We start from the raw sequence: 13,850 nt of genomic DNA, 5'->3' as shown, positions 1-13,850 counted from the left end.
TAACTTGGTTTGGACGTTTTTTGTATTTTCTAGTTCGGGGAACAGACACAGTCTCTATAGTGTGATATCTAGGTGAAAGAGTCTCTATGTGCTGATAATTAACTGACCTCTGTGACGGGAGGCAGCTAGCAGACGGTCGGTTTAGCCAGTCTGTCTGATTCCTGACCTGGACCCCAGTTAGTCAAGTATAAACTCTAAAACTATTTGCCATATTTCTAGAGAGAAGAGTGGCGCCACCCCAGGAGGGATGAAGACCATCTCTTTTAAACAGGTCAGGTCTGCCCCAAAAGCTTGTCCAATTGTCTATGAAACCTATGTTATTTTGTGGGCACCACTTAGACATCCAGCCATTGAGTGATGACAATCTGCTATGCATCTCATCACCAGGGTAAGCAGGGAGGGGACCAGAGCATATTACAGTGTCTGACACTGTGCTTGCAAGTTCACACACCTCTTTAAAGTTATTTTTAGTGATCTCCGACTGGCGAAGTCGAACATCATTAGCGCCAGCATGAATAACAATCTTACTGTATTTACGTTTAGCATTTGCAGGACTTTTAAATTTGCCAAGATGTCAGGCGCTCTGGCTCCCGGTAAACATTGGACTATGGTGGCTGGTGTGTCTATATTCACGTTCCGTACAATAGAATCACCAATAACTAGAGCACTTTCATCAGGTTTCTCAGTGGGTGCATCACTTAGTGGGGAGAACCTGTTTAATGTTTTGATCGGAACAGAAGAGCGGTGTTTTGACCCACGACTACGCTGCCTCACCGTCACCCAGTTGCCCTGCTGCAGGGGCTCTACTGGAACCAGACAATGTACAGGAATCCCTGAGCTAGACACATCTAAAGCCGTATCTAGAGCCCTAACATTCTTACTGTCCTCAATTAAAGTTTGGATGCGTGTCTCTAATTCTGAAATCTTCTCTGTCAGCCTAACTATTTCCCTGCATTTATCACATGTGAATCCCTCATCAGCGAAAGAGATAGATAAACTGTACATGTGGCAAGAGGTGCAAATAACGATAGCAGGAGAAGCCATTACTCACCGTGCTTGATGAAATATTCTTACTGTGGTTGTTTGATGAACTTGTGAAAAACTGGAGCGAGAGAGAGAAGAGGAGAAAAGAAAACGCTAATGACAAGCTAATGAGTGCTAACACTTTGCAGGTGTACTGCACTCACGGAAAAGTGAACGATCAAAGTTAATCTGATAAGATTGACCGATAATATCAGAAATATGGTGTGAATTAAGTTATATTTTACCACTTTAAAAAAAAACAGACAGTGATAGTAAGATAAAGATTCTAGAGAAAAAATAAAATAAAAACAGCTACATGGAGCTACATCAAGAACATCAAAGTGGCAGACACAAAGTTTGGCTGACTATGGCAACATTGGTATCACTGTTTTCAGCATGACCCAAGGAATCTGTTAATACCAGTCTAATTTAAATATATTTAAAGTTTCATTACAAATTTTGAACACAAGGTGGCACTGTCTCAACTTTTGATAGCATTTTATATAATAATACTCTATTGTAGTCAGTGGCAATTTAATATTTTGTTCAATTATAGCGCCATCAACAGGCACAATCCCACCAAATCTTTTGTGTGTCCTGTTGATTTTGTTGAGTGTGTTTATACATATGTGTGTCATATTTGTTGAACATATCTCATTTTGGGTTGGAGTTATATACATTTTTATATATGAGAAGAGTGATGAAAATGCCTGATGGGTGACTTTGCATTTATTTATTTATTTTTGCCACTTACTATCAAATTTTTGCCAAAGGAATTAGTGTTAACCGACTAGCTATATGTTTAATTTCCTACGGTGGTTTTGTGTCTATTGGAGTATCAGTTTCTGAGATATTGTCAAATGTTTTTTAAGCGCTAAAATGCAACATCCCACAAACAATAAGGCAAAACTTTGCATGTTTGGTATTGCTGGACTCGGCAAGGAGTCTAAGAAGGTGACTACCATTGAAATAAGTTGACCACACCCAAATTTATAAGCATGTGAATATTTGATTTTACCACTAGGTGGTGCTGGCTCAGATCTTCTCAGGTTCCTTCAGGGCATTGTGCTGATGACCTATACCAAATTTTGTATTGACACGTCACTGCATTCGTAAAATATAACATTTTACTATAAAATTCAAAATGGCCAATGCCCAAAATGGCTGACATGTAAAAAAGTTGAATATCAATTAACTCTGCATGATGCACCCAATCTAAAGAGACCATTTTTGTTATTTTTGGCAAATTTATTCAGCAAAAATATGCATATTTTTATATCTCCCGAGCACTAGGTGGCACAATGCCAAAACACTGCAGGTAGTCCTCAGGTCATGCTTGTTATAGCACACATCAAGTTGGTTTTAATACGCCAAACCGTTGCGGAGTTATAGCCTCACATGCATTTTTGCATGCTTTTCGTAGCATTCGTTCGCATGTTATTTGACAACAGTTGGACGAATCAACTTGAATTCCTTAACTTTTATGCCAGCATGGTCTGAAGATGATCTGACCCTATTTTGTTGAAAATCAGACAAACCGTCCAGGAAGAATTAGAAAAAGTTGTTTTTCAAACAATTTAAAAAAAAAAAAAAAAAAAAAAAATTGTTTTACAATTGTTTTACAATTGTTTTTTGAATAGTCGGTGTCCATTTGACTCGCCATTAGCCAAGAATTTTACTTCTGTGCCTTGTGGTTCAAAAGTTATTAGCATAAATATGAGTGAAACTTTGGATAAGCTGGAGAGTTTGAGTTAGAGAATCCAAACTTGCTCTGATTAATGTTGGGACTGTCCTCTATCAATGTGCCAAATTTCACAACTTCCCCATGAGTGGTTCTATGGGCTTCCATAGACTGAAGAGCGGAAGAAGTGGAAGAAGCATAACTCCAATGGACACAGTAGGTGCCTATGCACCACTCTGTGCTTGGCCCCAGAACTTTGCAGCTAGGGTTCTCACTTTTTCAAAGAAATCTTCTCACATTGTGTCCATCCTACACCGACTTCATTGGCTACCAATTTGTTTTTGTGTATAAAACAAGAGTCTCCTCATCACTTTCAGAGAATTTCATGCACCAACCCCCCATGCCATGGTTTTCACGTTTATCTGTTTTTTTTATATATATATATATATATATATATATATATATATATATATATATATATATAATTGTTTCTGCTTTTTTGTTTGTTGATATTGTAAAGAAGCCTTGAGTTTGCAGAGAGGCACTTTTTAAAATAAACATATTATTATTAAATATGGAAATTGCATTAGAGTTTCAATAAGAGAGGCAGTAAAAAATTCAGAGTATGGGTCACCATACTTGACCACTCATCACACCACTCACTCACTAACTCACTCACTAAATAACTGTTGCAAAAAGCAAGATTACCAATAGGTAACCCTGCCCATGGCACCTTCCTAAATTGAAACTCTCAGAATGCCTGCCATTTGTAATAACTGCTGCTACTTTACTATCATACTGTATATAATAATTAATTACACTTAAAACTTTAGAATAGGGAACACGTTCACTATTAACTATGACTTTTCCCTCAATAAATTATTAATTTACTGTTTATTAATAGTTATTAAGGTATTTGATAAGTTTAGGTATTGGGTAGGATTAAGGATGTAGATAAAGGTCATGTATAATAAGGCATTAATATGTGCTTAATTAGTACTAATAAATGGCTAATATTCCAGTAATGTGCATGCTGATAAGCAACTAGCTAAGTTAAACGCTAATACAGTATTATTTACTCCATAGGTTCTGTATGAAGATTGTAAGATGGTGACTCTTAATGCCCCTTATATGGCTGGTTTCCTGGGCTTCAGGGAAGCCCCACCTTTGCTACAGGCCCTGGAGAACCTGAAGAACGTACAGCCACATCTAATGCCGCAGGTTAGAGTCAAAATCACATCGGTTTCCCTAGCTTAGAGTGACACAGTTACTGACACAGTCTCATTCAGCCAGACTTCTGGCTGTTCTGTTTATGTTCAGACCATGTTCATTATGTACTTTATTTACAGTTGTATGAATAAAAGTATGTATTTACATATTACCTTAAGGCACAAGAACACTTAATTATAATTTGTAACAAAAGCAAATCAGGCTTTAAATTGGTGTATTAGTTTTTTAAGGTGTAAATGGCTTGGGGAAAAATGTTTTTATGCCTAGATGCAATTAATGCAATTACATTTTTATGTCAGTCGGTGACGGTAAAGAACGGTCTTTATTAGTAGCCATCATTAAACCAGTCGGTTCATTCAACTAATACACTTTGAAAACCTGACTAATTCATGATTGAAACAAGGTTTTTTAATTAATTTAACTTCGAGGGCCACTTTATAAGGTTCAGTCAACAATTACTGTTTCACCTGGGTAACGATGAAGCTGATGTTTCACTGATGGTTTTGAATCAATGCATCGAATGACGCTGACACCAGCTATGGAAAATCTCCTTAAATGTTGTAAGGATGCTTATATCACAAACTGTTACATGAATATATGACATGACCAGGGGCCTGTACAATGATGGTAGCTGAACAAATTCGGAGTTACAGGATTAGTTTTGAGTTGACAAAACCAAACCAAACCTCTCCAATCCGGCTTTGTTGGTACCATGATGCTGATCATCAACTTTCTTTGTCAACTCAGGCTTTGATCCTAAGTTCGTGGAGCAATGTGCACATGAATGTGTGACATCACTGGTGAATAGCCAATCACAAGCCTTCTGACACAAAGCAATTTTGATTTTTTTGAGAAACCCAGCGAGATTCAAAACTAAAGGTTAAAGGTTTTGCTAAAGGTTAAGAGATTGAAGAATATTACAAATTTAAATGTCATATGAGAAATGAAGGAGGACAAATAAAATAAATTATCTTGCTCTATCAGTGCAGTGACAACAACTTGAAAGTTTATACATTTGACTCGACACTCGATGGCGCAGCACATGGCTGTTTTTTGTTTAACAAACACGATCAGTTTAACCAGGGATGAACTGCTGAACATTCAGAGTGAGGGAAAAGGCTCAGAAAATCACTCTGGATCCCTCACATCCAAGTCACCCCATCTTTGAACTCTGGCCAGAGCCTCAAATACCAGAACAGCAAGGCACAAGTTTCTTCCCCCAGGCAATCTACCTCATGTTCCCCACTTATGCTTATGCAAAAAAATGTGCAATATCCTTATATTTATTTGTTACCCCTCCATCCTAGTACATCCCTGCATCTTATTCAATCCTATTCCATTATCATTTATAGCACAATTGTTTATACACTTATTTATTTGCCTACACATATACATATATATATATATATATATATATATATTTTTTTTTTTTTTTTTTTTTTGTCTGTGTGTTGTTGTCTCTGTGTACTGGAAGCCTATGTCACTAAAACAAATTCCTTATATGCGCAAGCATACTTGGCAATAAAGCTCTTTCTGATTCTGATTCTTATTCTGAAAATATATAGTGATAGAGACTCGAACATATAAGGTAAGTTTTTTATTTTATTTTTTAAATAGTGCAATACTTACTGTGAGGTAGACTATTGTGGGTGCTGGTGGAAATTGAGCAGACATAAGTCGTCCGGGTCAGAGACGAAGTACACTTTAATGATTTCAGACTTGTAGAGCATTTACAGTTCTTGAATTTAGTTGAGTGGATGATTGTAGTACAGGCAGCAGAGAGTATGGCAGAGTAGTACAGAGTAGTTTGGAGTGTAACTTAATATGAGTGAGTGGGTGAGTGAGTGAGTGGTTCTAAACAAACAGAAATAACAAGAACCAATTAGTAATGAAATATGAATTCACTCTGTTACATATACATAATATCTATACTTAAACATAATAGCAATATAGCCTATTAGCAAATTAGTGATATAGTTTCAGACATGTTCTGACTAGATTAGCACTTGGGGAAATAGCATGACATTCTTTGGCAATTGAGCTCGGAAGAACCGTTAATTATGGCTTAAATACCACAAACAAGCTCACTTATTCAGTAAATAATAACATACACAAACCCAAAGTGACTAAGTTTACGATATTATACACCAATATCGCTATATAACCGTATCTCGTATGCATTACTAGCGCTAGCGCCGTATATGGATGATGCAATACACAATGAGTATGGCGCACATAAATAATTAGAATGAGAAATTAGATATAACACAAACTTATGCCTTCAAATACAGCAATTTAAAGATGAATAACAAACACAATCACTCACTTGTATATGAACGCACTCAGTAGAAAACAACAACAGCTTGAACAACAGCGAGGAATGTCCGTGCTTTGAACTGCGTCCTGTCAATACTGTTAACACTGTTAAAGGGATCGTTAAAGGGGAATACTGATAAATCAGTGTAATACCTCTTAAAGTCACAAGGGGGCACTAATGGCACTTTACTTAGCTGGCCTTTTCTACAGCCGCCCCCACATTTGCTGTGGAAATGTGTAATTTGGATAAGGCACTTAGGTAAGGCATCAAGTATGTTAAAGGGGTAGTACTAAAGAGTACTCAATCTGGTAAAGCTGGGAGGCTGATTAGCCGGCTGATGGGACGAAGATAGGTCTTATTCTTGACTTCCACTTCTGCAGTCCTGACTCGCCTATCTTCCCCAGGAAACACTTTTGTTACTTGTCCAACTGGCCATTGAGCTCGGGGTAATTGATGATCAACAATCATGACAACTGTGCCTGGTTGTAGATTCTCTGCCTCTCGGTGCCATTTCTGTTGGACTTGGAGGTCTGGGAGATAGTTACTGAGAAAACGTCTCCAGAATTGGTCTGCCAGAAGCTGACTGTGTCTCCATCTCCGTTTGTTCAGCAACTCTGATTCAGGGTATACTACTTGTGGCAAGGATGAGTCAGGCCGCCCCATGAGCAACATGTTGGGAGTGACTGGATCAAGGTCTGCTATGTCTGAAGATGTATATCCGATTGGCTTCGAATTGAGAATGCCTTCAATCTCAACAAGCACAGTACGCAGTACTTCCTCGGTTACAATTTGATCCCCTATACTAGAACAGAGAGCTGATTTTAGGGATCTTATTTCTCTCTCCCAACAGCCCCAAAAGTGTGAGGCACCTGGGGGGTTGAACTTAAAACTATTCTGGTGGCTTGCTAATTGCTCCTGGAGGGAAGGATGGAGCACAGCAAAATCTTCCTGTAGTGCTTTCTTGCCACCTCTGAAGTTTGTACCTTGGTCAGAGATGATCTCAAATGGCTTGCCTCTACGAGAGATGAATCTTCGGAGGGCCATTAAGAATGAATCTGTGTCCATCTGATAGAGCAGGTCCAGGTATACAGCTCTTGTTGTTAGACACTTAAATATGATACCCCATCGTTTGTCATGTCTGCGCCCAATCTTGATGAGGTAAGGGCCGAAACAATCCACTCCTGTAGAGTAGAAGGGTGGTTGAAGTAAACGCAGTCTTGAAGGAGGCAAGTCCGCCATCCTGGGAATGCTGGGCTGGCCTCTCCATTGTTGACAGCCTAAGCATGTTCTCTGGTGATGCCGAATAGCTTCTCTGCCTCTCAGTATCCAGTACTTACGACGTATTTCAGCAAACACTCTTTCTGCTCCTGGATGGTGTAGAATTTCATCAAAGTCCTGGATGATGAGTCTGCTCAGGGGATGCTTAGGGTCGAGGACTATAGGGTGTATGGCGGATTCATCTAACTGCTCTGTTCTTCGGAGACGACCTCCAACTCTGATGAGGTGGGTACTGCTGTCATACTCTGGGGCAAGGCACAAAAGACGACAGTTCATTGGTAGAGGTTTTCCTGACTTAAGATGAGCCATTTCGATTGGGAAACTATGGATTTGTGCTTGATGAAGGAGGGTTAGTTCGGCTTTTCTATAATCCTCAGCTGTTAGCACTTCAGTAGGGGTAGCCGCCCCATGCAAGGCTCTAGTTGTAGCTGCTAGTAGTTCCTTATAAGATCCAAATTGAGTGCAGTCAGGCAAATCTGGGTTGGTGACAGGAACTGTAAGTCCACAGAATGTGACCTGCTTCAGCTCTGAATCTTCAGTGGGTAGCTGTAGGAGAGGACTCTGAGGCCACTGATCTGCAGGCAGGTGAAGGAATGATGGGCCTTGACTCCATCGGCTTGACTTGGCTAACTCGGCCAAGGTCTTGCCCCTAGTGATGTCATCAGCCGGATTAAACTTGGAATCAACATAACGCCAATCCTTGGGGTCTGTTAACTCCTGTATTTCTGCAATTCTCGTTCCGACGAAGACTTTATATCGACACGAATCCCTTTGAATCCATGCCAGCACAGTGGTGGAATCTGACCAGAGCGTGACCTGATGTATGGGAACACTGAGCTCTGTCTTCAGTAATTTGGCTAGTTGTGCTCCTGTCATAGCGGCACACAACTCAAAACGAGGTATGGACTGTTGTTTCTTTGGAGAAACTCTGGAACGGGCAGTCAAGAAAGCTATCTCCTTTTCTCCTTGAGGACTGAGGGTTTGGATGTAGGCTACTGAGCCATAAGCTTGCTCTGAAGCGTCACAGAAAATGTGTAGAGTTCTGATACTCAGGGGGTTATCCAACTTTAAAGTGACATAACATCTGGGAATGAAGATTTGCGTGATGTTTGGTAACTCTTGCTCCCATGTTTGCCAGGCTAGGAGCAGTTCTTCTGGAAGTTGAGGGTCATCCCATTCCCTCTTCTTGTCCCACAGACGCTGGACTAAGACTTTAGCTCTCGTAGTGTAAGGGACAATGTACCCCAGGGGATCATACTGACTGGCTAGAACCTTGTAAATATGACGCATAGTAGGGGCAGAGCTTTCAATGGGGCGATACTTGTATGACAGTGTGTCAGATGTACAGTGCCAGAGTAGTCCAAGTGCTGACTCTTGTGCTTCTGGTTGCTCTTGGGTCAGCCACAATACTAAGTTACTTGACTTGGCTTCTGATGGGATAGAGTCCAGTACTTGAGGGACATTGCTGGCCCACTGTCTTAGATCAAATCCTCCTGTGGCTAGGAGGTCTCGCAACTTAGATGCCAGTGCCATGGCTTCTTCTTGGGTATGGAAACTCTGGAGGAAGTTGTCTACGTAAAAGTATTTCTCTATACTTTCTCTGACATCTTCGCCTGGCTGACTGTGGTCGATGACATGCTTTTGGAGGGCAAAAGTTGCGCAGCAAGGGCTGCATGTTGTCCCAAACGGAAGAACTTGCCATTCATAAACTTGGGGGGGCTGATCTCTTTTGAGGTCTCTCCAGAGGAATCGTAGCAGTGGGCGGTCCTCTGGTAGCAGTCACACCTGATGGAACATGCCCCGAATATCGCTACTCAAGGCAACAGTGTGTGGACGGAACCTCAGGAGGACAGACATCAGAGAAGGATCCAGTGTTGGACCAGGAAGAAGCAACTGGTTAAGATTTTTCCCTCCGTGTTGGAATGAACAGTTGAAGACGACTCTGTTTTTGCCGTTATGATGTGTCATATGGTGGGGAATGTACCATGACTCCTCAGCTTGCTCCAATTGTTCAGGATGTATCACTTGTGCATATCCTGCCTCTTTCAACTTGTTCATCTCCAACTTGTAGGCTGCTGCTTGTGCTGGATCTCTGAATAATCACCTCTCAATTCCTCGGAGACAAAGCAGAGTGGTATCTGGGGATGCTCGCAGGAGAGGCATATCCTTCACTCTTAATAAGGGTGTGGCATATCTGGCTACTCCATCTACTATAACTCTAGTAGTCTTGGCCTCGAGCAGTGAAAGGGCATCTTGATCTTGCTTAGAGCGGGTAATGAGCTTCTCACTACGGTACGGGAGCACATCTAGTTGCCACAATTTCTCAGCTTGTCGGTACAGGTTGGTATACGAGCTTGAAGTAACCGTAAAGAGACACTGCTGGCTGGCAAGGCAATGCTTGATCTCTTGAGTGGGACCTTGCAGGGTCCAGCCTAATCTGGTCTTGATAGCGGCAGGACCGTTAGGTGGGCCTAGACGAACAGGCTCTACTGGAGTTATGAGATGCGGGTAATCTGACCCTATAAGGAAGAGCGGTTGGACTGATTCAACAGGTGGCAACTGTAGACCTTGTAGGTGTCTATACTTGCGTTGTAACTCATCGACTGGATATGTATGCTCAGCTAATCCCAATGTCTCAGCTGTAAAGGCTTGACGAATCTTAAATGAAGCCTTGGGTTGGGAAGCTGGTGACACTGTGAAGGTTAATGAAGCACCATGCAGGATGTGAAGGTCTTGTCTGACTGTAAGTAGAACAAGCTCTTCGGGTCGACCAGTCAATCCAAGCTGCTGGGCCGCTGAATGAAGGAGGATGATGCGTTCGGACCCGTCATCCAAGAGAGCGTACGTCTCTAAGCACTGATTGCCATTTCGGAGGAGTACTTTACAGATCTTTAGTAAGACACGTCGACTGCCGGTGGGCCGATCAAGATACAGTGTCTCTGTAGTCGTGTTCACCAAGCAATTCTCTGAGGGTCCAACCTTAGGTGTCTCAGGTGTTTTCACAAAGAATCGATCGTTAACCTCATGGAGGACGTACAGATGGCAGCGATTACAACTTTTGCAGGGTGTCTTAAGGTTACACTGTGCGGCTTGATGGGTTCGTCCACACCGCCAACATCTCTTGTGCGATTGTATCCAATGCACTTTCTTCTTGAACTTGCAGCTCGAATTCTAACCATGCTGAGAAATCGAGCAAGGTAGGGATGGGAACTTGTTGGGGATGGACCGACCGTCTAAAACTAGTCTGCAGATCATGTGGAAGCTTACACAACAGTCTTGATACATGGGAACTGCACTCTAACTCCATGTAGCCTTTATTTCCCAGCTGCTGAAGCATACTAACTAAAGAACGAACTTTCAATGCAAACATTCTGAAGGCTCTCACGTCACCTTGGCTGATGTTTGGACCATCCATAAGCTCGGCTATTCTCTGAAGGGCCAACTGGTGAGGCTGTCCGTACTGTTGGTTAAGTGCCTCCATTGTATCTGTGAAGGGGGTATAATGAGTTGCAATATGAGTCTGCAATCAACAGAGCTTCCTCCAACTTAAGGTGATCAACGAGGATCTGGTACTTAAATCTCTCTGTAGCGTCTGCTGGCAGAATGTTCTCCAAAGCGATGCGCAGGCGGGAAAACTCTCTCGGATCTGGCTTCACAAAGTTTGGGATGGTTGGAGCTGGTCCCCTATACGTACTCTCTTGATTGGATGGAAGCCTTAACTGGGTTGAGTTGTAGCCAATACTTCGATCATCAGCTCTGTCATTAGATCTATGGGGAAAGGACTGGTGCTGTGAGGGTCGTGCATGAGTTGCCGGTGATATCATCTCCAGCTGCCGAAGCCTCTGTTCAAAGTCATGTAGTCGATCTTGTTTGAGTGAATCTGCTGCACTCTCAATCGGTCTAGGAGGTAGCTTGGATCTAGGCAGAGGGATAGCCTGGCATCTGTAGTGACAGGCGGAATATTGGCCCGGGGTTGAGGAACAGGGGAAGATGTCCTCTGTGGATACTGACTGGGTCGATCACTCATTGCATGTAGGCTCAACTGAGTTTCCAGGGCCTCGTTCTTCTCTTTCAGTCTCTGAATCTGCTCATAGGAATGACGTCTTAGTTCCTCTGTCTCTTTCCGCAACTGCTGGAATTCTGCTAGAACTTGTGATGACAGCTCAGGAATGTGTGAAGTAGGTGCTCGCTGTTGTTCATACTCTCTACTGTGACTCCACTCTGTCAGCGGCTGCCATGGCTGCCTACCTGTTCCATACTCAGTGAAGGTGTTGGTGAGCTTGGCTGTAGTCGCTCCTTGATTTTCTGAATCATCACTCATTTCAGAATAAGTATCTACTTTCTGTCTTGACTGTAATCTTCGTAAATGATCAGTGAGCTCGAAATCTGACAGGTAACTAGGGAGCCGCACCACTCGTCTGGGTCTGACTGCAGGCTCAGGAAGGTCAGGTCTATGATCTGGATCACTGTGATGCATCTTTCATATGGCAGCTCTTCAATCCGGCTCGAAGGACCAGGTGTCTATTGTGGGTGCTGGTGGAAATTGAGCAGACATAAGTCGTCCGGGTCAGAGACGAAGTACACTTTAATGATTTCAGACTTGTAGAGCATTTACAGTTCTTGAATTTAGTTGAGTGGATGATTGTAGTACAGGCAGCAGAGAGTATGGCAGAGTAGTACAGGGTAGTTTGGAGTGTAACTTAATATGAGTGAGTGGGTGAGTGAGTGAGTGGTTCTAAACAAACAGAAATAACAAGAACCAATTAGTAATGAAATATGAATTCACTCTGTTACATATACATAATATCTATACTTAAACAAAATAGCAATATAGCCTATTAGCAAATTAGTGATATAAAGATCGTTTCAGACATGTTCTGACTAGATTAGCACTTGTGGAAATAGCATGACATTCTTTGGCAATTGAGCTCAGAAGAACCGTTAATTATGGCTTAAATACCACAAACAATCTCACTTATTCAGTAAATAATAACATACACAAACCCAAAGTGACTAAGTTTACGATATTATACACCAATATCGCTATATAACCGTATCTCGTATGCATTACTAGCGCTAGCGCCATATATGGATGATGCAATACACAATGAGTATGGCGCAAATAAATAATTAGAATGAGAAATTAGATAAAACACAAACTTATGCCTTCAAATACAGCAATTTAAATATGAATAACAAACACAATCACTCACTTGTATATGAACGCACTCAGTAGAAAACAACAACAGCGAGGAATGTCCGTGCTTTGAACTGCGTCCTGTCAATACTGTTAACACTGTTAAAGGGATCGTTAAAGGGGAATACTGATAAATCAGTGTAATACCTCTTAAAGTCACAAGGGGGCACTAATGGCACTTTACTTAGCTGGCCTTTTCTACACTTACATTAATATTTATTTAAAATAAACTATTTATAATAATTGTTAAAATAAAATTGTGTGTACTAAATAATACTAATAATGTGAATCATAATAATGATTTAAATGATAAAATGACTTTATCATTATGAATGTATTATCATTAAAGCCATCATTAATTTTTTTTTATTTTTTTTTTATAGCATTAGTGGCTTTTAATTTGGAGCAAGATAAACTGGAGGAGTGACATTGTGTCAGACATGTGTCACTTCTCTCACATCTGATTGGTCCAACTTCAGTTCAGATCTCTAACTCAGAACATAACCTGCCCTGGAGCAGGTTAGACATGGAGTGTAAGTTACTATGGTAATGAATGCCGCTAAAAGCCAAGCCACTTACATGGTACTTAAAACCCAGGATTTGTGCAAACTAACCTGATACTGACCTGTCTAGCCAGCTAATCCAGCTTCATGGTAGCTTCAGACCCCTGAAGAACAGATGCAGATAATCGCACATGCTCAGGCAGGGCGGGCCCAGGCTCTGTTGTTGCCCTAGGCGAGATTTCAGTCATTGCACTTAAATCAAATCGTGATATGGAGTAATATCTGTAAATATTAAGCTGGAAAAGTCTATTTAAATATGAATCCTGCATGTTATGCGTGTTAATGAATGGTGCAGAAACTCGAGTTTGTTTATTACACACATGGAAGTATGCGTGACACTCACAGTGATTTCAGCTTCTGTCTCACTAAATGAGGACAAAAACATATAAATAACATCTCTAGAACTCCACTGAGAGTCACTTAATGAGCATTTGACCGTTTTATTTGAGTAAAACTAGCATCAAAACATATACACAGAACTGTAAAGGTATTCAATGCATCCTGTCAAAATAAAAGTTTGGTTTAATTTAAAGATAAGTATTGGCCAGAAATGTTTTACTA

The 13,850-nt window shown here is 41.1% G+C and overlaps 2 protein-coding genes across 5 annotated transcripts in view; one reads left to right on the top strand and one right to left on the bottom strand.

Moving 5' to 3' along the window:
• Positions 1-13,850, top strand: part of LOC113071792 (endonuclease V) — a 197,528-nt gene that overhangs the window by 60,932 nt on the left and 122,746 nt on the right. For all 4 annotated transcript variants that reach the window (XM_026245105.1, XM_026245107.1, XM_026245106.1 and 1 more), the window contains one exon: positions 3,791-3,925. In XM_026245105.1, coding sequence (XP_026100890.1) covers positions 3,791-3,925 — 135 coding nt within the window. The remainder of the gene's footprint in view (positions 1-3,790; positions 3,926-13,850) is intronic.
• On the bottom strand, positions 5,517-12,911 carry LOC113071791 (uncharacterized). Its single transcript, XM_026245103.1, has 2 exons — positions 6,261-12,911; positions 5,517-5,788 (listed from the first exon to the last, which is right to left on the bottom strand). Exon 1 carries the CDS (start codon positions 9,060-9,062, stop codon positions 6,552-6,554), a length of 2,511 nt encoding a protein of 836 aa, XP_026100888.1. The 5' UTR covers positions 9,063-12,911; the 3' UTR covers positions 5,517-5,788; positions 6,261-6,551.

Source organism: Carassius auratus, unplaced genomic scaffold (genome assembly GCF_003368295.1).
Source record: "Carassius auratus strain Wakin unplaced genomic scaffold, ASM336829v1 scaf_tig00008137, whole genome shotgun sequence".
NCBI classification, from domain to species: Eukaryota; Metazoa; Chordata; class Actinopteri; order Cypriniformes; family Cyprinidae; genus Carassius; species Carassius auratus.
Note: the sequence above shows the minus strand (reverse complement) of the source record. Positions and strands in the feature narration are given on the sequence as shown.

What these genes read in the sequence shown, in the direction of transcription:
- LOC113071791 (XM_026245103.1), bottom strand. Translation starts at nt 9,062, where the DNA reads ATGGCACTGGCATCTAAGTTGCGAGACCTCCTAGCCACAGGAGGATTT.